The sequence below is a fragment of the Primulina huaijiensis genome, chromosome 5 (assembly GCF_012295235.1).
Source record: "Primulina huaijiensis isolate GDHJ02 chromosome 5, ASM1229523v2, whole genome shotgun sequence".
Lineage (NCBI taxonomy): Eukaryota > Viridiplantae > Streptophyta > Magnoliopsida > Lamiales > Gesneriaceae > Primulina > Primulina huaijiensis.
In genome coordinates, this window is record NC_133310.1 from 17649129 (window position 1) to 17674301 (window position 25173).

At 34.4% G+C, this 25173-nt stretch overlaps 1 protein-coding gene across 1 annotated transcript; it reads left to right on the forward strand.

Annotated features, from left to right (window-relative positions):
* The first annotated feature begins 19388 nt into the window (after window positions 1-19388).
* LOC140976732 (malonyl-coenzyme:anthocyanin 5-O-glucoside-6'''-O-malonyltransferase-like) lies at window positions 19389-20855 on the forward strand. Its single transcript, XM_073441007.1, has one exon. The coding sequence runs from the start codon at window positions 19407-19409 to the stop codon at window positions 20775-20777; it is 1371 nt and encodes a 456-aa protein (XP_073297108.1). The 5' UTR covers window positions 19389-19406; the 3' UTR covers window positions 20778-20855.
* The last annotated feature ends 4318 nt before the right edge of the window (window positions 20856-25173 follow it).

The following is a 25173-nucleotide window of genomic DNA, read 5'->3' on the forward strand; positions in this document are numbered from 1 at the left end:
GTTTTGCTAATGAACTGTGTCTTTGGCTTAAGTAATTGTGTGTATTTATTTGACCATGACATTTAAGATATTATAAAATAGTAAACACGATGGTCGTAAAATTAAAAACATATCAAACAATATATTATTATTATGTTTAATTGTGCATTAATCTTTTTTATTTTATCACACTTATTACTCATCTCTTATTCATCTATTAAGGAATCACGTGTAAAATTAATTGATTTATGGGAATATCAAAGAAATAAGCCGATGATAACTTGCAGCAAAATACAGGGATCCTAATATCAAGACCCAATTTAAATGGGCCGTTTAATACCCATAACTTTATTTTTATTTTTTATTTTTTTTCCTTTAGAATTCTCACGTGCTAATCATTTGCTTCTATAGATGAGTCGAAATAAATTAATCAAAATTCGATTACCTGTATATATTTTGTAAGTATCGAGAATGACTATAATTTGTACGTACGTATTTTCTGTTTCACTCGTCAATTTTCATAATTGTCACACAAGAGATAAAAAGCGTATTAGCCAAATGTTGATCTATTAGTTAAAAGCATTTAATGTCATTCAAGTACAAATATAAATACATAAACACACATTGTAAATACAGATTTTCAAGATATGAATTAGGGATATACGAAAGAATAACATTGGTCAAATTTTATTTAAGAAAATACCATTTTCAAGTATATTTGAGAAAATTATTTTTTTTACAATCACTAGCCCAATGTCTATTATAACTAACTATGGCTGGATGTTGGATAGTGGTGAAAATGCTCATATTTTAGGTACCTCGACGGGCCTTCAAAAGCTGCAACCATGCCCTTCTTCAACTAGATTAGTTTATTTACCAAATGGTAATTCCACCCCATTATCTCTACTGGTTCACTTCAGCTGTCATCAATTTGTGCAATTTGTGCCTGACCCAAAGTGCTACATGTTCTTAACTTCAAATTTAATCTCTATCCATATCCCAATTTACCAGGGACTACAAGTAGTGTTGTGTTCTGTTATGTTCTATCTATCTTTTTGTTTGTTTTAGGAACTCTTGACTGAGAAGATAAAGGGGATTGGTGGACTTAAAGATGGCTTGCCAATCCCTCGATTCTTGCTGATAACAGGAAACCACTGTATATTTCTTCTATTACTCAAGTTACTCCTTTATCAAAACATTTAGCCACTTATAATGTTTCTTCTAGTTCAAATGATAACATCGATCTTTGGCATAAAAGATTTGACCACGTGTCGGTTGCTAGATTACAATGCTTACCTTTCACTTTACAAAATAAGCTCACACACCACTGCCATATATGTCCAATTGCTAAGCAAACTCGAGCAGTGTTCCCTTGTGTCAAGCAACACAGATCCCCTCATTGTTTCTATATTGTCCTCGTGGATATATGGGGTCCATATCGTGTAGCCACTCATGAAGGAGCTTAATATTTTTTTACTCTAGTTGATGATTTTTCGAGGTGTACATCGGTGTTCTCGATGCAATTCAAATATGATACTCTTCACATCCTTAAACAATCTTTTTCGGTTGTCTCTTCTCACTTCCAGAGGCAAAAATCCAGACCATCCGATCAAATAATGCCTCTCAATTTTTAAACATCGAGTGTAACGCCTTCTTTACCTCTCTTAGAATCATATATCAGAGTTTGGGTCCCTACACACCACAACAAAATGAAATTGTTGAACGCAAGCACCGACATATTCTCAATGTTGTTCGAGCTCTCAAGTTTCAAGGATCAATTCCTCACTTATATTAGGAAGAGTGTGTATTGCATGCAGCATATTTGATCAATCGCACTCCCACTCCATTACTTGCGAACAAAACTCTCTTTGAACTTCAAAAAAGCCCCAACATTTGATCACATTAAAGTGTTTGGTTGTCTATGTTATGCAATCAATCTTGCCCCAATCATAAATTCGATGTTTGAGCAACCACGTATGTTTCCTTGGTTTTCCACCTCATCAAAAGGGTATTTTAAATTTCTTGACTCTTCAACCAAAACATTTATCGTCTCTCGGGATGTGATTTTCCATGAAGATTTATTCCCCTTTGCAAAAATCCCAACTTCTTATGCTATATTTTATCAACATCACGATTTGGACTCTGAAGATGATGTCTCATCATCTCCACTGATTTCCTCCTTGCCTAGAAATACACCTCAACCTTCATCTCTTATTGCTCCTCTGCGATCTTCCAGACAACCCAAACCACTCAATTGGACAAAAGACTATATGTTCTGCTATAACTACCTCATCTTCTAACAAAAAATATGATATATCCAACTACCTTGACTATAATCATTTAACTCCAAAATATCGGTCCTTTCTGCTTCGATCTCTCAATTGTCTGAACTCAATTCCATAAAGAAGCCTCCATTGATCCACATTGGCAAAAGGCTATGGCTGTTGAGATTGAGGCCCTTGAAGCCAACAAAACTTGGGCAATAGTACCACTTATTCTGCGCAAGAAGACAATTGGGTGCCGTTGGATTTATTAAATCAAGTATAATGCGGATGGTAGTGTTAACAAATTCAAAGATCGGCTTGTTTCGAAGGGGTACACGCGACAATATGGGATAGATTATCACGACACATTTTCCCCTGCTTCCCACACAGTCTCTGATTGATGCCTCTTGTTGATTGCTGTTGCCAATGGTTCGCCCATATACCAAATGGATGTTACTAATGCATTCCTACAAGGTGAACTCACAAAAAATATATACATGTCGATTCCTCAAGGTTTTGAGGGCTCAAAAAAGAATCATGCCTGCAAATTATTGAAATCCTTATTAGGTTTAAAGCAAGCCTCCAGACAATGGAACTCCAAATTATGTTTTGTGATGATTCAACATGGCTTCACACAATCTGTACATGATCACTCTCTTTTTATTAAGCTTCGAGATGCTCACATTACCATTCTTCTCATTTATGTGGATGACTTTGTTATATCGGGTAATGACTCTGCAATATTGAAGAGTTAAAAAGTTATCTTCACTCTAATTTCGCGACTAAAGATCTTTTGGGTCTCGAAGCTGGATCGAAGCATGGCATCTGCTTAAATTAGCGCAAATATGCTCTTGAATTGATTTCTGATATTGGTATGGTTGGTTGTAAGCCTTATAACACCCCATGGAACAACATCTCAAATTAACCACATTTGAATTTGACGTAAGTCTAGCTTCAACAAGTCATTACCCTGTTAATGATTCAATTCTCTTTGATCCCACTGTATATCAACGTGTTATTGGGCGTCTCATGTATCTAACAATTACTCGTCTAAACATTTGTTTTACGGTACAATACCTTAGCCAGTTCATTCAGGCCCTGAAAACTTCTCATTTGCGAGCTGCTGAACGAATCATTGGATATCTTAAAGGCTCCCCTGGCATGTGCTTGTTTTCATATCAGCTTCATTTGATTTATGTCTCCGTGCTTACTGTGATTCCGATTGGCTGCTGTGAGGAGTTTTCAGCTTCTAAGGGAGGTAAGCATGATAATAATGATAAACGAGTTAAAAATGATTTGCAATTTTTGTCACGCTCAAGGGCACACGGTGGACAAGTTTTACAAGATTCATGGCTATCCACTCGGTTATCCCAGACAACAACAGACGGGGAAAGAGAATGCATGTCAAAATAGAGTCTTCTTCTTCCCCTTCCTATAAATATAGGCCCTACACGCTATACTTTCGGGGATGCCTCAACTTCTGAACAATGTCACAGCTCTGCTTTCCTCATTTCTCACCTTCAGATTGGTTATGTATCCAATCAGGAATCGCAGCAGGGTGGGGAACTTTCTGTATCATGCTTTCATGGTACTATTTGTGAGAACCCGGAAAATTTGATCCGAAGCAAATCATGTAAGAAAAACACAACTTGAAATTTAGCTTAATCTAAGCTCAACAACTTTCATTCTAACTATAGAACTTAAATATGAACTTAGATTTCAGCTAACTTAACTCGAGGAAATGGCTTCAAATCTCGGAGACTAACTCAACGGAAGGCCAAGCTGCAAGGAATCGCATCCATCGAAGAGTTATCACTGGAGGAGTAAAACCTCAGCTCAAGGACTCGATCTTTCAGCTCAACCAAGCTTGTCCTAACAGGACCAAAAAGGGAGCTAAAAGATGAGCTAAAGGCTTGGACAAGTTAAAGGTGCAATAAATGACCTTTGAGATAACCAAGGAAAGAGCTAAGGGATGAGCTAAAGGTTAAGACAAATTAAGTATGCAAGCAATGACCGTTGTGATAATCCATGAAGGAGCTAAGGGAGGAGTTAGGAGACCATGACACATTTATGGTGCAAGGAATGACTCTTGGTGCTTGGAATTATTTTGACCACCATAATGATCACATTAACATCCTTTCTTGGAGCCCAAGTGGTCGACCAAGGGGGGGATGAAAAGCCATATTTGCAACTATAAATACCACTCACATGTTGATGAAAAAGCACACCAAAGATACACCTCAAGTTTCGGCTAAAGGAGAGCAAGGAAAGGGAAGGAATTTCTTGCAGTGCAGGCGATCAAAAATTCGCGTTGAAGTGCTGCTGAAATAATAAGAGTGTTCTGTTCAAATTATAAGTCAAAGTGCTGCCCGAAATCCAAGAGGAAACTTCGTGTCAACATCTACAAATTTCGGTTCTACCTTCATAATACAGTAAGTGGGTTTTTGCTAAGTATATTCGTTTGTACTTTAAAACTTGAATATATAAGTTATGACATGCATGTATGTGTGTCTTCATTTTCGAAAAAAGCATGATGTCCGTCTTTTAAAATTTCGATCGATTATGTGTTTTCTTCTATGTTTCGAAATTCTTTGATTCCGCTGAATCCGTTTGAAACTCTGATATCTGAAAATTCTGATACGTTCTGTCTGATAAGTCTTAAATCTTTGTTGCACTGTTACGATTCAATTTGAAATGGGACGGGAATTGTGATTCTGTCTGGCCCCCAATGATGGGTATAAAACCATTTCTGTTTGGCCCCCAATGGTGGGTATAAAACCATTTCTGTCTGGCCCCCACCGGTAGGTATAAAACCGAGTTCTGACCTCACCCCTTAGAGGACTAACATATTGAGGACAATTTGATCATGGAAATGAGAAGAGTAACAATGTTGTGTATGTCTTCGAATTGTTCTGATATGATCTGCTTCTGAATTGCTCTGAATCATTTGTTAACTTCTGTCTTATATTTGATTCGTTTCTATAAGTTTAAAGTAATGAGATTTGAAAGTGTGTTAAAGAAATATTTTAAAGACTAAGTTCCATATGTATAATTGGATATCGATCGACCCCCCACTTGTTGAGTGTTTCCCAAAACACTCACCCCTTACAAATTTCAGATAAAAATGAGGAACAACTGAATGAAGAGGAGCAGCAAGCGTTCTGGGGATGGTGATCGACAGACAAGTTTCCGGAATTTTAGACTTTATTTCCCTTTTGTTCAGTTCCGCAATTGCAACTCTGATGTAATTTTTATTTCTATTGTCATTGTAAAGACAATGTTTAAATTATTAAAAGACTGGTTTTTGGCATTTTGATACAAGGCTTAATTGTTTTCAAGTATTTGTTAAACAATGCCGGATGTCACCGACGCTTCGGATTCGGGACGTGACACTATTTTGTCACCTTCTTCTCTTCTACATTCTGATTGGATCTTGAATACAAGGGAAACACACCATATTTGTTTCAATCTCTCTATCCATTTTCCACGCCCATAATTAAGGTTGCCAAATAATGTTACAGTTATTGACACATATTGATATAGTTTCTTTATCATGTGATCTTTTCTCCTCACTGAGGCGTTATTTGTGCCCCAATTTCAATTCAATATTTTGTCAGTTAGCTCTATTACTAAGTTGACACAATGTTAAGTTACTTTCATGTCTGATTTTTTATCGAATTCAGACTCCAGTCATGAATAGGACGATAGGGATATGGGCAAACGAGTTGGAAACATGTACATCCTAACTGATCCCAATAACTCACCGACAATTTGTAACATTTTTTCTTCTAAAATATATAGATTTTTGGCATTCTAGAATGAGCAATTCGTCAAGCTTTTTGTTGTAAAGAATGAGTAGAGATTAAAACAGGATGGGTCTGGGGTTTTGGCCAAACTCGAGACCCACCCTATCTCGATTTAGACTCGCCCCTCCCCGAACTCGAAACCCGAAAAATCCAATCCGGGTTGGACCCGTTAGACCCGCTTAATTTTTTAATTTTAGTTATTATAAAATAAAAAAAACATATAAAAATTAATAAATTATTAAAATTAATTTCAACTTTATATTAATAATATTTAAGGAAAAAATAGTATCCCAAATTAATATATATTTATTTACATTTAACTCATAACAAAATAAATATTATAATTATACATTTTCATTTTAAACATATAATTATAAAATAAAATTATTTCAATCATAAAATATTATGAGCAAAAATTTAAATTAAAGTATATATTATTCAATAAATAAACAAATATAAATAGATTATTAATAATATATATACATGTATATGCATACTTATATATTTATTTTTATATATATATAGTAGTCGAGCGGGTCCATTGAATTTCAAGACCCTCCCTAGACCCACTTGATCAGGGCGGATTTAAAATAGAACCGGGCTGTTTTCCTTCCCTAAGAATGAGTTACATTTTGTTATTGTTGCTGATGGTGTCTATCATTGTTTTGTATGTCATTTTTCTAAACAAAAAAGCTTGTCTTTCATTTCAAATGGACATATTCCCAAAGCTTGTTTTGATCTGATACGTATAGATGTTTGTTGACATTTCTCACCTACAAGCATAGAAGGCTACAAATATTTTTTGACCATTGTGGATGATCATTCTCGCTACACTTAGATATTTTTGCTCAAAACAATGTCTGATGTTTTTACCGTGTTTCCAAGTTTCTATGAAATGGTCCTAAAACAATTTGACATACGAGTCAAGGCTTCGAGGTCTAATAATGCGCACGAACTGAATTTCACTAAAATTTTCAAGTCCTATGGAATTATGAATTATCATTCTTGTGTTGAAAAACCCAAACAAAATTCCGTGGTTGAGAGTAAACGTTAACACATTTTAAATGTGGCTAGAGGTCTTATTTTTCAGTCCAATATTCCTTTGATCTGTTGGAGTGATTGCATTTTCACGATCATTTATTTGATAAATAGGACACCATCTCCCATTCTTTCCCATGAAACTCTTTTTGAATTGTTGTTTTTGTAAACATCTATCTTATACTCATTTGAAGGTGTTTGGGTGTTTGTGCTATGGTTCTAATTTCCAAATATTTGGGTGTTAGATCTTAATACTAATTAACTATTAATTAATAGATATGTTGTCTTCCATGAATATCACTTTCCTTTTAAAAACATTCCTTCTTTTCTTGACTCTCATGAGATGTTTCTGACAGTGTAATTCCCACTCAAATGAATTCAATTCCTCAAAGATCTGATTCTTTTTCTAATGACTCTTTATATTGTTCAAAGAAAATAGGATATAGTGCATACACACAAAACCTGCGCATTTGCGTGATTATAATTTCTATAATGTGCGCTCATATTCTTCTAATTCATCGACTGCTCATCCAATAACTTCATTCTTGAGCACTGACAAATTGTCTGATTCCTATAAAGACTTTGTTCATAATGTGTCTATAGTTCTTGAGCCTCAACTCTATTCCCAAGCTGCTGCAATACCTGAATGGCAACAGGCCATGGAGGAGGAGTTGCAAGCCTGGGAAAGGAACGAGACTTGGAAAATTGTTTCTTTGCCCTCGAGTAAGATTCCGGTTGGGTGTAGATGGATTTAAAAACGAAATTCTTAGCTGATGGCACTTTATATCATCATAAAGCGCAGTTGGTGGCTAAACGTTATACCCAACAAGAGGGGGTGGATTATCTTGAAACTTTTTATAATGTTTCGAAGTTGTTATAAGTTGAAGTCTTGTTGGCTTTTAGTGCGATTCATAATTGGACTTTGATGCAGTTGGATGTGAAAAGTAATTTTTGCATGGTGATTTGTGTGAAAAAATGTATGTCTTTTCCTCGGGGGGGTATGGTAGAAATGAGGAAACATTGCCACCAAATGCAGTTTGTAAGCTACTCAAGTCCTTGTATGGCCTTAAACAGGATTCGAGGCAATGGTTCTTTAGATTCTCATATAATTTGATATGACATGGCTTTGTTCAATCACAGGTTGAGAACTCGTTGTTACATGTACTCACAGTTCTGTTTTTCTTGCTCTTTTGGTGTATATAGACAATATTATGTGGCCATAAATGATGTTAAAGCTGCAAAAGAGTTTAAAGTGTTTCTTAATAACAAATTTACTTTGAAGGACTTTGGAATTCTAAAATATTTCTTCGGTATTGAGGTTGCTCGTTCTTCACAAGTAATCTTTATATGTCGGTGTCATTATGCGCTTCAATTTCCCACCGATGTGGGATTTCTTGGTTGTTAGCCTCGCATAACTCTGATAGATGCGAACCTGAAAAACTGAGTCAAGATGATGGTGATATTCTTTCAGATCCTCTAGTGTATCGTAGTTGGTTGATTGTGTGCTTGTTATATCTCACAAGTCACGTTCTGAATTGTCATACTCTGTGAGTAAGTTGAGTCAGTTTGTATCCAAGCCCCGAATGACACATTTGAAGGCTGCATATTATGTCCTTCAATATATCAAAGAGGTATTGGGTCAGGGGCTTTTCTATGGTTCTGCCTCGCCTCTTATATTGAGTTTCTTCTTAGATTTTGACTGGGCTTCCTATGTGGACGGACACAAGATGCTCAATTAGTGGATTTTGTGTCTTCATTGGGGGAGTCCATGGTTTCTTATGTTAGGTAAAATCCATAAATCACATAATTCATCATGCTAAATCATTAACAATTTGACAGAAAACCTAAGCGGAAGCGTATCTGAAGCTATAATCCTGAATTCTTTAGAATGTGTCTTGATCTTCCAAATCTACGCGCTTTTTTCCTTGAGATAATCATTTAGTTTTCTCTTCTAAACTATTTTCTTAATGGTGGAGAGAATAGAGAACTTGATGTCGCATGATCTGGGGACCATGATCCATATATAGATAATATCTATCATTATCTTCTGATATTTTTATTTTATCTCATCATAAAAATAGAAATTACACTTATGTCTCTAGATATTAAAGGCACACAACCTATTAGATATATTAAAGTCCAATAACCCGAAACATTAGTTGATCACTTTATTTTGAGTTTAATTTAATAGACAACCTACAGCACATAATTATTCAAATATAAGCTCATATAAATAAAATTGATCAAACAATCTCTCACTTGGGCTACAAAATTATTTTCATTCCAAAACGTATTCATAACCATTCTGGTTCATCAATCACGTCAACATAGGATCAAAGCAGTCTTCGCTACACTCATGGTAATTAGACTCATCAATGATCACATATGCCAACACAACTGAATGACATGAACTATTAATATCAAACTTTAAACCATAATCAGATTATAACTTAACTTTAAATTTATTTCTGCTGAAAATAAATTTATATGATTGTAATTGAAAATGTCTATAATTAAAAATTATTTAAAATAACAAACTCCTACTAAAAATGAATTTTCTCAATTGACATAACACTCATACAAGCAATATGCGCATGAAACTGTTTGGGTGGTAGTCTTTTAATAAGTGGATCAACAACCATAGAGTTTGTACTGATATGCTCAATAGACGACTTTCTACTATGAGTTCTTTCTTTAACAACCAGGAACTGGATGTCAATATATTTTGACTTCGTCGAGCTCCTATTGTTATTGGAATACATAACTGTCGATTTATTGTCACAATGTATTCTTAGTGGCCTTTCAATGCCATCAATAACATGCTACAAACTCAAGTACCATGGTGGCAGAGGCTATCAGAGACTGTTTAGCACTCTTCCAGGAAATGACACTTCCAACAAAGAGATATATGTAGCCCAACGTAAATTTCATAATATCTTGGCATCCAACAAAATCGGAGTCAGTATACCCAAGGATCTCAAACTGATCCAACCTCCGATATATGAGGATGCAATATTTTGTTCAATGTAAATACCATAAGAGTTGTTTGACTACTTTCCAATACTTTACTCCTGAATTACTTAGATATATTCCGTACATTTATGTCACATAGGCAATATCTAGACGTGTACAAACTTGAGCATACATCAGACTTCCCATTGTAGAAGCATAGAGAATCTTCTGTATTTCCGTGTCCTCAAAATCATTCTCGGGCATTGTTTGAGACTAATTTTGTCTCCCTTAGACACATGGGTATCCGTTGGTTTACACTCTTACATCCATATAGCTTGAGAACTTTCTCGATATAGCCTTTCTGAGATAATCTAAGAATACCTCGAGAACGATCCCGATGTATTTGAATGCTTAGTACAAAAGATGCATAAACATTCTTAGCTAGAAATCTATTGGTGTCATGCAACAACTCTATATCTTTGCTAGCGAGCAGAATGTCATCAACATATAAAACCATAAAAATATGCTTATTCCCACTGAACTTATGGTACACACAATCATCGACCAAATTCATCTCAAAACCAAATGAGATGATCACTTGATGAAATTTGAAATACTATTGTCGAGATGCATACTTGAGCTCATAAATGGATTTCTTTAATTTTCAAATCATATTATTTGTCTTTGGACACAAAATTTTCTGATTGAACCATATAAATCATTTAATCAATGTCACCATTTAGAAATGTAGTTTTTATATCCATCTGATGAAGCTCAAGTTCGAAATACACCACCAAAGTCATTATAATCCTTAAAGAGTCTTTCGAAGAAACCGAAGAGAAGGTCTCATTATAATCAATATCTTCTTTCTGTATAAAGCTTTTAGAGACAAGTCGAGTCTTATATTTTTCCACATTGTCTTTCAAATCCCTCTTTGTTTTAAATACTCATTTGCAACCAATGAACTTGTACCTTTAGGTAATGGGACAAGATCTCATAAGTCATTGTCATTCATGGACTTCATCTCCTCATTCATGGCATCATTCCACTTTTGAGAGTTAGAACTTTCTATGGCTTGACGGAAGTTGATAGAATCATCCTTCATCATTCTAATGTCTGCCTCAAGTTCTTGAAGAAATACAATGTAATCATATGGCATTGCATTTCTCCGCTCTCTAATGGATTTCCTTAATGACATAGGTTATGGACGTGCTTGAGTTTGTTCATCTGGAATGAAGGGATCTCTAATATTGTATTCATGTATTGTGTCTTGGTCAAAGTGAGAAATGTGATATTAATCAATGTTCAAGACACATGTGAGAATATTTATATATTCCTCTTCAAAGAAAATATCCCTTACTTTATCTCCTCCCCCTCATAACTGAACATCCTCAAAGAACCGGGAATTTCCTGACTAAAAAATCGACTTACTTGCGGGATCATAAAACTTGTACCCCATAAATCTTTCAGAGTATCTAATAAAATAACATCTAATTGTCCTTGAGTTAAGTTTCTTTTCATTAGGTTTATAAGTCCTTGCTTCAGCTGGACATCCCCAAATTTGCAGATGCTTAAAAGTAGGCTTTTTGCCCGTCCAAAATTCATGAAGGGTTTTGTTCGTGCCTTAGTTGGAATTATATTAAGGACATATGTTGCGGTCTTTAGTGCCTGTCCCCATAATGATTCTGGTAAGGTAGAATGACTAATCATACTTGTTACCATGTCTTTAAGAGTTTTTGATGGATCGGCTCTGACACCTGTGAGGGTGTTTCAAACACAATATTCTCAATGAGCTTCAATAACTTGTGTTTTAAGAATGTAAACACCGATGAATTAAATCGACTTTGGTTTTAAACCAAGTGGAAAACACTCGAAATAATCCTTCATTAAGAAAGCAGACTAATTTGAAAGCATTTTAACTTGTGTAAACTAAATAACTGAAATAAGAGAAATCAGTTCTTGCATATATCAGTTCAATTATGGTGATAATTGAACAGATAACAGCTCGAACTGATCAAATCAATTTGAAAACGATAGTTAATCTGTTAAGTACACAAGATATGTTTATGGATGTTCGGAGACTTCAACTGCTCTTACGTCACCTCTTCTACCACTTCGGGTAGGATCCACTAGAAGACTTTGATTTATACAATACCTTGTCCAAACCCACTCAACTTAGGACTTACCCCACTGCCTAACTGAACTCCTAGTCTAGACTGAAGGCAATACCTTCCAGCCAACACTTGTTTAACGTCTATGTGTTAAAGAATACATACACAAGTTTAACATCTTTGTGCAAGACTCACTCAGCTATTCAATAAGCTCTACTTTCTGTATATGTGAGTCATTGTGTGTGTGAGTGTGTGAGAACTGATACGAAAGTGTTATAACACACTGAGGGAAAAGTGCTTCTAATCCAAGCTGGCAACACTTTGAAGTGTTCCCTCAAATCTGGGTTGATTGCTTCTTGAAAGCTGGTATGACTTGAGTGTGTCCTTCTTCTTCACACACCTATATATATTTCTCTCTTCACCCATTTTTTGATGGTCTTGGTCATATATTTATAGCTTCTAGGCCGTTCATCAAGACTCATCAAATTTGTCCGTTGCGGTTTGAATATGTTCATCGTTATTTGTGTCTTCTCCTTTCTGACAGTCATTCTGAAACGTCTTGACTTTAAGATCAATTTCAACGTCCATTATTGTCCTTTTACTGGACAATTTTCTTTCTTAAATGCGCACAGCTGGTTTCCACTTAAATAAGCTTTTCGTGTTTCGCAAACTGGTTGTTTCCTAACTGATGTCCTGAATTGGTCAGTTGAACTGGTCTTGAACTGGTTTGGTGAAATCAGTTGGCTCGTCAGTTAAACCGATTTCACTGCTTCAGTTGAACTGGTTTCAGTTGAATTGGTCAGCTGAGCTCTTCATCAGTTGAGCTTTTCATCAGCTGGCCGGGCTCCTGAAGGTCTTATGCTGAACTACCTGTCAGCTGGTCAAACAGTTGAACTGGTTCGGTTTTGGGCAATCAGTTGGTGCTTTCAGTTTGCACCTCGATAGCTTCAGTTTTGGCTCGGTAGCTTTCTGCACACTTAGATAAATTTATTAAAAACAAAATAACAAGTTTTATTAACATCAAAATCAAGATTGTGAACATGAAATGTTCAAACAGTTTTGTTTCATGTTTCAGCAACATCATTAATAGTGGGCGAACCGGACATAGTGTATTGTGGGATGATACCGCATTACTCCAGGAATCTAGGAAAAGGTTCTGGAAGTTGTTCACATGAACCGTCATACCTACCATATTATTAACCACTAAGGTTAGATCTAATGCCTTTAATCTTTAAGTCGGGTTGATTTTCAACTTCAACTTTATAATTTTTGAACATATCCAATGATTGTGTCTTTTCATAAATGACATAAATAAAGCTATATTTGAAAAAATCATATGTGAATGTTATAAAATATTGTTGACCATTCTAAGAAACCGAAGGGAATGGTCCACAGATATCAGTATGTATAAGTTCTAAGATGTCTGAACTCTTGTTGACTTCAAATCTCCTGTTGTTTGTTTGTTTTCTCTTTATACAATTAACACAATTATTAAAATATGTGTAACCTAAATGTTCGAGAATTTCTTCTGGCACAAGTCTCTTTATTCTCTTTTCAGAGATATGACTCAATCTCTTGTGCTATAACGGATTTGAATTCTCACTGTTTAAATTTTTTTAGTGTCTCAACTTTTTGCAGGGATTCATTAAATGAATCAGTTACATCCAAAGAATACAGATTATCGTATCTTAATAAAGAACCAGAACCAACCAATTTTGAATCATGAAACAAACTGAATATTCCGTTTTTCAAATAAACAAGAATAACCGAATTTGTCCAATGCAGAAATAGAATTCAAATTTCGTATAAAAGATATTACATTGAATGTTTCAAAAAGATCCAAATATATTCAGACTTAAAAAATAATCTAAATTTTTCTATTGCCTCAACATCAAATTTTATTGTTTTCACCAATGTAGATGAAGCTTTCAGCATCACTCGGTTTTCAGAAATCTAGGCAGCCCTGCATAGATGCTGTAGAACCGAGTGCTTACCGCATTACTAAAAGCTATAGATGTGGTAATGGTGCAACTCAAATCGTTTAAACTGCACAGCAGCTCAAGCACTACGGTTCGATCGCTCTTCCAGCAGGGATAATTATTGCACCCAACAATCTCCCTCCCAATAATTACACTCCTTGCAATCAATGAGAATCGAACCGGTGACCTTGGCTTTGATACCAATTGTTAGGATCAAGCGCTTACTTCTAGCTCAAAAGCTATAGCTGTTAGCCAAGGCGCAACTTTATTTCCTTATACTTGTTGCAGCGCAGAGTGCACCTGCTTGGGTGCTAAGGGGTCGGGCTGTTAGGCCCATGAGTCCGGAGAAGTGCGTGTCTATCTGCTGATGTTTCTCATATGTCTTAGATATCAGTCTTACCATTTCCCTACCGTCAGCCCTGTCCCTAGCAGAGACAGTATTATCCGTTAACATCTGGTATAACTCTTTTATGGCCCACTTAGCCAACCAGATCAAGCGACGCAACGTCAGCAACTTGACGCATGAGAACTTCCCAGTAAGTCACCCATCTTAATACTACTCTCACTCATGCACGCTTAACCCAACATCCCCCCAAGAAGTATAGAAATATGCTTCTTGGGAAACTTGAACCAATGACCTAGTTCTGATACCAATTGTAGGACCGAGTGCTTGCGCTTTACTAAAAGCTATAGCTGGTGGTAATTGTGCAACTCAAATCTTTTAAACTGGACAGCAGCTCAAGCATCATGGTTCGATCGCTCTTCCAGCAGGGTCAATTATTGCAGTCAAGATACGCACTGATGTAAGTTGTTGCACCAGAATCTATCCACCATGTATATCTAGGTAATGAAGTTAAATTAACCTCATAACAAAACATATTCAGAAGTATACATTTCTTAGCACGCCATGCATGGTAATTGGTGCATTACTTCTTCATATGCCTATCACTATCATAGAAAAACAACCAAAACTTTGAGAATCACTAGGATTCTTATGTTGTTTCTTCGGAGGCTACGCATCCACACCTTCCTTATTCTTCTTTTTTTCCTTTATCATTCGAGGTAGAGGAATAATGATCACTTTCTGTCTTGTCTTGCTTCAACTTTTCCCCTTCTTGATCATAACCAAACGCACCAGCAAGTCCTCATCGAGGTCAAGCTTCAATGCTTTCAAATTTGAAGCAAGATGAGACATTTACATAATGTACTCCTTTATGTTTACATTACCCACGTATCTCATTGAAACGAGGCTTGTCAAAAGTGTACCAATTTCAACCTTTTTCACTTTTAGCATATCTAATTTCGAGGTCCCGAAGGAAAGCATTAGCTTTAGCAATGTCACTAGACATTGTGCCCCTGAATGTTTCTGGAATGACCATCTTCATAATCATCATATACACGTGATTATACCTCTCCCACATATCAAACTCCCTCTTTTCATTAAAGATACTCTTATCTGTAATGGCTGGAGGAGAGTCGACCCTTATCAATGGGTCTAAATCCATGACACCGAAAACTATGAATAAATTCTCTTGTCATTATTTAAAATTTGAGCCATTTAACATAGGAATAGAAATTATGTTGGAATGAATATTTGCATGAGTCAAATCTGAATTGAGCAAAAAAATCAAATACACATAGTCAACTAAATATCCAAAACAAATAATCAATAAATTCAAATAACTTAAACCCCATAAACAGGATACCGAGCACTCTGTTAATGTTTTATCTTTGAACAAAAGATTAACTTGTAAGTGATATCCTGACGGAGCAGTTAAACACTGATAATAATTATCACGTCAAATAACAACCTTCCTTTAGGTTGATTTATTATTAACATGAAAATCGAACAACTATCACATGTTTACCACCATAACAACTATTGCTTTTGGGCTAGTGCTAAGAGCTTGATTTTAATAATTGATATCAGTGCGAGGTCATGTGTTCAAATCTCCCAAGAAGCATATTTCTATTCTTCTTGGGGGGGAATGTTAGGTTAAGCGTGCATGAGTGAGAGTAATACCGAGATGGGTGACCTCCTGGGAAGTTCTTACGCGGCAAGCTGCTGACGTTGCCACTTGATCTGGTTGGCTAAGTGGAAGCATACATGAGGCCATAATCCCGAATTCTTTAGAACATGTCTTAGATCTTCAAGATCTACTTGATCTTTTCCTTGATATAATCCTTTAATTTTCTCTTCTGAACTATGAGATCATGACTCATATATAGATAATGTCATCATTATCTTCTAATAATTCTGTTTTAGCTCATCATAAAAACTGAAATTACTCTTATGTTTCTACACATTAAATGCCTAAATACATTAAAGCGTAATAACTCGAAACATTAGTTGATCACTTTATTTTTGGCTTAACTTAATAGATAATCCACAACACATAATTATTTACATATAAGCCCAAATAAATAAAATTGATCCAACATCTTGGAGTTTGAAGAAACGACATACTATCTCTAGGTCCTCAGCTGAGGTCGAGTATAGATCCATGGCCAATGTTACTTGTGACGTACTTTGGCTTTTATCTTTTTTGCGTGATTTTGGGGTTCATCTTGGCTAGCAAGCGACATTGTATTTTGCGATAGCCAAGATGCTATCCACATTGCCTCTGACTCCGTGTGTAACCAACACACGAAGCGCGTAGAACTTGATTGTCATTTGGTGTGTGAGAAACTACAAGCTGGTGTTATCAAGATTATGCATGTCTCTTCAAATGCTAAATTAGCATACCTCCTCACCAAGTCTCCGATATTTGTTCGTTTTCGTTTTATTTTCCCAAGATGGAAGTTCACAGCATTCGCTGCTCATCTTGAAGGAAATATTAAAAATAAAATACTTATATGCGGTTCATATACATGGTTCGCAATCACGGTCGTGGAGACCGTCGTGGAGGTCTCTGTTCCAATTCTCATGACATTTCGCGAAACGGTCACGGCGTGGATATTTTTTAAAAATTAATATAAATTGAAATTTTTGGAAAAATATCTAAAAATATGTAAATCAAAATAAATATCATTTAAATAGATTATTTTAAATTTTATTCACGCTTTATTGAATCAGAAAACATATCTTCGTTATATATCGAAAATTTCACAACCCTCTCAATATTGAAATATACTATTAAGAAAGTTTTGAGTTATAATCAATTAAAATTTTGAAAAAATTTCAATTTGAGGTACATATGTCAACCCAAATTGAAATCAAATTTCTTTAAAACTTACTTTAGAGTTACATATTATTTAACATCAGCTAAAATACATCAACTAAAATCAATATTTTACAATCAATTTAATTATTTTATTATTACACATTCTGATCAAAATTGGAGGTACATATCTTAACCATTTTTTTTCTTTTTACCATGTCGTTTCGTCGATCCGTGCCGTTCTACCGATAACACGATGTTGGAAAAATATTTAAAAATATGTAAATCAAAATAAATTGCTTTTAAATAGATTATTTTAAATTTTATTCACGCTTTATTGAATCACAAAACATATCTTTGTTATATATCAAAATTTTCACAACCCTCTCAAAATTGAAATATACTATTAAGAAATTTTTGGGTTATAATCAATTAAACTTTTGAAACAATTTCAATTTGAGGTACATATGTCAACCCAAATTGAAATCAAATTTCTTTAAAACTTACTTTAGAGTTACATATTATTTAACATCAGCTAAAATATATCAACTAAAATCCATATTTTACAATCAATTTAATTATTTTATTATTATATATTCTGATGAAAATTGGAGGTATATAAGTTAACCTTTTTTTTTCTTTTTACTGTTCCGTGCCGTGCTGTTTCGTCGATCCATGCCGTTCTACCGATAACACGATGTGTTCTATCTACGTAACGACGCCCCAAGACATCAACGTTCACACCCCGGAACTTCGTCAAGGTGAACCTCATTCCCATTCCAGAACAGTCGGATACCGTTTCAGCAAATCATGTTCATATATTAATTACATGCATAGATTACGAGTACTAGAGAGTAAGTGAGTACGTACATACTAAAGAGTAAGTGAGTAACTGTGTTTTACTTTTCATTTTCATTATGTTGTTATCTTCATTTCAGAATATACAATGAGCATCTTTCCTTTCCTATTTGTGCAAAATTCATGTTCGTGAAATTGCGTTAGATGTTTCATATGAGCTGGATTAAGTCCTTGTGAGTTCTATAAATGAACTCGATAAATTTTTTTCCCCTTTGAACTGATTTTTGGAGTTGAGTTAGACCTAAGTCCCAATCGTAATATGATATCAGATTTCAGACCCGCCTTTATGTATCTAAACGCCCTACGAGACACCCAATAATATCTTGTAAAATTCACACTCTATTTGTTCATTCTTCGATGTCATGTTTGTGTGTTAGATGTCCTAGATTAACTGAATTAAAGTTGTATAAATCGACTTGGTCAATCTTTCTCTTTGAACTAGTTTTAGGAGTAGAGTTAGTCTTAAGTTCCAGTCGTCACAGTCGCTACTCAATCCAAGAACTATATCAAGATATATAGCAGCAATTTCTCCTTAATTTTTTTTTTCCAAATTTGTTTTTGTTCATGATAATTGATCATATATCGCTTGAATAAATTATATTTTAGATCAACAGGAAAATTTGGTCGTAGAATCCTAAGATCGAATTTTTGGAGTAGTTTCCTCTTAAAATTATTCATTATCTCTTAAATTGGCCATTAAGCTTTAGTAAATTTCTAGTTACTAAAGATTTTACGACGGATTAACTTATTTATTTATTATTTATAAATTAATGATAATGAAAAATTACTTTATTTTGTGATTGTGACTTGATTTTTTGTTTTTTTATTGATTCATAATCAATCATTAATAACCTAAAGCATGAAATACGACATGCCATTTTTACATGTGGGGATTGGAATTGGCACCCATAAAAGAAAAAAATCCCAAGTTTAAACGTGATTTTTTTTTTTATTACAACTAACGCGGGGAGAGGAGATCGAATTCGGAGAAATCGACTATTTCGGTAGAGAGGTGAGATCACTGGACTACAAGTCCGGTCTCATGTGTAAACGTGATTCTACCACTACTTGGTTGGATAAAATAATATAATATAAATTGTAAATAATTTTGGTCAATGATTTCTCAAATATCGTAATCTTATTGTATAATAATATAATGTAATAATATAATATAATATAATATAGTATAAGATTTTAAAAATAACTCCCAGCAATCATATAAAATGCCACAGTCCCCCCAACCACACATAAAAGCACGATGACAACCCAAATCGAGAGCTCCCAAATTGCGCCGCCACACGGCGAGATTCCACCGGAGATATCATTTCCGCTGACATATCTCGACCTCCCATGGTTACGTTTTCACCCGATACGACGCCTTTTTTTCTACGATTCCACTGCTTCTAAATCCAGTTTCTTGGAAACCCACATTCCCAAACTCAAACAGTCACTCTCCCTCACTCTGAAGCATTACATCGCACTCGCAGGAAACATTTTATTCCCCCTAATCCCCACTGAGAAGCCGAGATATCGTTATGTTGTGGGGGACTCTGTCTCTCTCATGGTTTACGAATCAACTAACGATTTCGATAGCCTGGTTGGATATGGTGTGCGTGATGCTGACCAGTTCTACGAATATGTACCTCAGATGCCGCCCGTAAAAGATGAACCGGGATTCAAAATAATCCCTGTTCTGGCTATAAAAGTTACGCTGTTTCCAGGCAGGGGAATATGCATGGGTATCGCCAATAGTCACGGTATCGGCGACGGGAGTTCCATTGTGAGGTTCATAAAGGCGTGGGCTTCAACCAACAAATTTGAAGGATCTGACGAAGAGTTACTGATTCAGGCTGGTAAATACGCGCCTTGTTTTGATCGAAAGTTTATCAGGGATCCCCTTGGAATCGATGCTATTTTTTGGAACGAAATCAGACATATCCCCGTTCACTCTTCAACTTTTCCATTACCCACGAAAAAGGTTCGCGCAACATACATCCTGCATGAGGCTGATATCAAGAAACTAAAGGATTTGGTTATGAGTAGGATACCGAGGTTGGTTTACTTGTCATCTTTCGTCGCTACATCTGCTTATATGTGGTCTAAAATGGTGAAATCAGGAGATGTGATCGGTGAGGAAGTTGATGAAAGAAGGGACGAATATCTAGTTTATTCTATTGATGCGCGGGCAAGAGTGGATCCCCCGGTGCCTGAGAATTACTTTGGCAACTGTGTCGCTGCCGGAGTGATCAAAGTTGGGCGTGGTGTGTTGGTAGGGGATGAAGGATTCTTTCTGGCTGCGGAAGCCATTGCTGATGACATACAAAACAGGGCGAATAACAAGGAAAAAGTGTTGAAAGGTGTTGAGAATTGGCTGTCGGATTTCAAGAAAATGCTGGGGGGAGGTTTTCTTGGGGTGTCTGGATCACCGAAATTCGACTTGTATAACATGGATTTTGGATGGGGAAAGGCAAGAAAGACGGAGGTTGCCTCCATTGATGGGGAGAATCATTCAATGTCTATGTGCAAGCCGAGAAATTCTGAGAGGGGAATAGAGATTGGCTTGTCTCTGCCCACCCAAAGAATGGAGGCTTTTGCAGCTCTCTTTGCCCATGGATTAACACAATTATGAATATAATATGCTTGGAATTTATATTGTTTTATCTCAAGCTCATGTTTTCATTCAATAAAATGAAGTTACCTTACTGAATTGTGCAAGTTTTTTTTAGAAGGTTACTAATGATTGAGATCAATTTTAGATTTCAGGAAAAAAAGTAATTGTCATATTACTGAATTCCAAAATGAATAATACATGAAAATGGTAGTATGGTTTTCATTTTCTAGCTATATATATATTACCATTTGTGAGTGAGTCTCATGTGAGACCGTCTCACGGATCTTAATCTGTGAGACGGGTCAACCCTACTCATATTCACAATAAAAAGTAATACTCTTAGCATAAAAAGTAATATTTTTTCATGGATGATCCAAATAAGAGATCCGTCTCACAAATATGCTCCGTGAGACCGTCTCACACAAATTTTTGCATATATATATATATACATATATATATACACACACACACATTACTTCAATGACATTTATTATTTATAAGTGAATTTAAGTTATTCAAGAAAAAATACTTTATATTTTTTGTTTTCAAGTAAGATAATCGATCAATCATCTTATACAAACATAATTTATCTTTTATTTTTTCTTTAAGAAACACTTGCAAGGGGAAGATTTCAGAAAGTAAACGAATACAAATTTGTCGAATCGCCTTCTTAATTAAAAATTACACGTTACAACATAGTTTGATGAATGACCAAATACAATATTTTTGTATTATTTTATGTAGTTATAATAATTTATTTTTATCATAATTTATCCTGTAATCTTTTCGCTATGGATAGCGACAAAATTAAAGCCAGGAAAAAGAAAATTAATATTTCAATGGTCCTAATCTTTATTCACTTTCTAGAAGATTTTATGAGAGCCAAAATAATTAAGGACTCCATTCCAAAAACAATTATGATATTTTTTTAGTAAAATAAAAATAATAATAATATTTTTTAACTTTTTCTTAGGGGTGTCAAAATCAGACACGACTCACCAACCCGAAAAAAATCATGTTTGAGTTTGGGGTTTTCGGGTTCGGGTCAGATCGGGTTAGACACGATAGTTAACCCGAAAAAAATGATCGGGTTGGGTTGGGTTCAGAAAATTTAAAATTTTTTTAAAAAAATATAATTAATAAATATTGCCTACATTTTTATATAGGTAAAAACTTGTGTGAGACGGTCTCACGGGTCGTATTTTGAGAGACAGATCTATTATTTGGGTCATCCATGAAAAAATATATTACTTTTTACGCTAAGAGTATTACTTTTTATTGTGAATATCGATAGGATTGACCCGTCTCACAGATAAAAATTCGCGAGACCGTCTCACAAAATACCTACTTTTTTATATATTATATGTCTGAAAAAATATTTATTGTATATTTATATCATAAATTTTCATAATTTAATATTTATTTTGAATATTTTTTATTTTTTAAACAATTTTTATTTGATTTAGTAAATATATTTTATTTTTCTACAATTAGACTTTCAAATTTAAATCATATATATGAGGGAGATTTTGTTATTATGGGTTTAAATTAAAATAATATTATTATTTTTTTTCGAATTTTATTTAATTTTCTTAAAAAAATTCGAAATCGGGTTGGGTTCGAGTTTAGCAATTTTTGAATAGTTCTATTCCTCAACCCGATCCAACCCAGCTGAATTGACACCCTTACTTATTCCTCAGTTTTCTTTTTCTCCAACAGCATGCAGCCATACCTTGTTATATGGGATTTTTCTTTTTTTTTTTAATATTCATTTTCATTTTTGTAATTGACACATGAGATTTCATTATTTTAAATTAGTGTAATTTCTTTGAATCAGTAGACTAGATTTTTTTTTTGTTTGGTCAAAGTTCTTTATGGTTAAATATGTTATGAAAAGTAAAAATTTATGATAAAAAGTAAAAATATCAAATTCTCAAAATTATCAAACTACACACTTTGTAATATTTTTCTCTCAACTCAATTGTGAATTTCTTCACAAATGGTGAGGCTATTCATAGAATTTCTTTGGTAATAATCCAAAGAATAAATTACATCATTACCTTCATCATCACACACAAATTTCTAATTTTTACAACTCTTATTTTAAACATTCAAATATTTAATACACCTATTTTAAATATTAATTTTCAACACTCCTCCTTGTGATGATGATCATAATGATTGTCTTCATTACGTGTTTTTATACTACCTCGTTAAAAATCTTACTAGGAAAAACTCATTGGGATAAAAACTATAGTAAGGGAAAAAGAGTGCAGTCACGTAAACTCCCCCTCATGTTGACACGAACAATTCTTCACAAATTTCGTAGATTGCGCATCACAATATTATATATGTGATTTCTGAATATTGTCGTAAGAAGTGCTTTTATGAAGAGATCTGATGAGTTTTCACTTGATTGAATGTGACGAACATCAATATATTTACTCTTCTCAAGCTCCTTGGTGAATGCGAATAACTTAGGAGAAATATGTTTAGTTTTGTCGCTTTTTATGTATCATTCTTTCATTTGAGCAACACATGCAGCATTATCTTCATATAGTATCACAGGTTTCTCATCAAATGATAATTCGCATGAGATTTGGATATGTTGGGTCATTGATTTTAACCACACACATTCACGGAGCGCTTCATGTAGTGCAATAATCTCGGCATGATTTGATGAAGTTGTTACGAGTGTTTGTTTCGGTGAACGTCAAGAAATTACAGTGCTTCCACGAGTAAATACATATCCAGTTTGGGAACATGCCTTGTGTGGATCATATAANAGTTTTAAAAAGGTGAGTGGCCGATTCTTTTCTTTCAAGTAGGCTAGGGTTTGTGATTTATTTTACACTTTAAATATTAGTTAAACACCTACAAGGCTTATTAGGCCTATTAAGCCATCTAATTAGGCCCATTAGTTAAATTAGAATTTAAATAAAATAATAACAAAGTTTTGATAAAATAAGTTCGTGAATTAAATAGCCGGACTGCTTAAAAGCTCGTATTTTAGTTGAAAAGCCAACACCGATAAAATTTACGTCCTGGCTTATTAAATCACCTCAAAACCCCATATTTTCAAAAATTCTAAAAGCATCAACCATATTTTAAATAATTAAAAATAATTATTTAATAAAAACATTTTACGTTTTTCAGCCTTCGGACCCCGTTCCTCGATCGTCACTTGAATATTCCTAAAAATACAATTTTATGCATGATGACAATAAAAATCTCATTTAGCATATGCACAAGTATGTCACATAATTAATTAGCAATTAAAATCAATTACTTACTCATTTTCAAATTTCCTAGATTTGCATGCGGTTGGATTACGTTGTCTAAATTTTGGACCTTACAAAGAATATCTTAATCATCTTCACATGGATGGAATGGATCCTTTTCTATGTTTAATGATTTAACAACCATTGGAATACTTGAAGGATTTGATTTATCCATATTAAAACGTTTAAGGATCTTTTCTGTATACTTTGTCTGGTGAACAAATATTTCACATTCTTTTTGTTCAATTTGTAAACCCAGACAATACTTGGTTTTTCCAAGATCCTTCATTTCAATTTCTTCCTTCAAGTATGACACAACTTCTTGAATTTCCTTATTCGTCCCAATGATATTTAAATCATCAACATGTACAGAAATAATTATGCATCCAAATGTTGTTTTCTTAATGAAAACACAAGAGCATATACCCCTTTTTCATCAAGTGATCACTTAGTCGATTATACTACATTCGGTCGGATTGCTTTAACCCATATAATGATCTTTGTAATTTCACAGAATAACATTCTCTGGGGTTTGAACTTTGTGCTTCAGGCATTTTAAATCTTTCAGGGATTTTCACATATATATATATATATTACTATCAAGTGATTCATATAAGTAAGTTGTAACAACATCCATAAGACCCATTTCTAAATTTTCAGATACCGCCAAGTTAATCAAATTTCGAAACGTAATTGCATCTATCATGGGAGAATATGTTTTTTCATAATCAATTCTAAACTTTGAGAAAAACCTTGTGCAACAAGTCGAGCTTTATATCTTATTATTTCATTTTTCTCATTTCGCTTTCGAATAAAAACTCATTTGTATCCAACAGGTTTTACACCTTCAGGTGTAAGGACTATAGGTCCAAAAACATTACGTTTATTTAGCGAATCCAATTCAACCTTGATGACATCTTTCCATTTTATCCAATCCTGCCTATTTTTACATTCACCAAAAGATTTTGGTTCATGAACTTCATTATAATTTATGATGTCGATTGCCATATTATAAGAAAATATATCATCAATTTCTTCTATCTTTTTTCGGTTTCATATTTTTTCAGTATTAATATAATTGATAGAAATTTCACGATTCTCGTCAGTTTGTGGTTCTGACAGAACATTTTCAT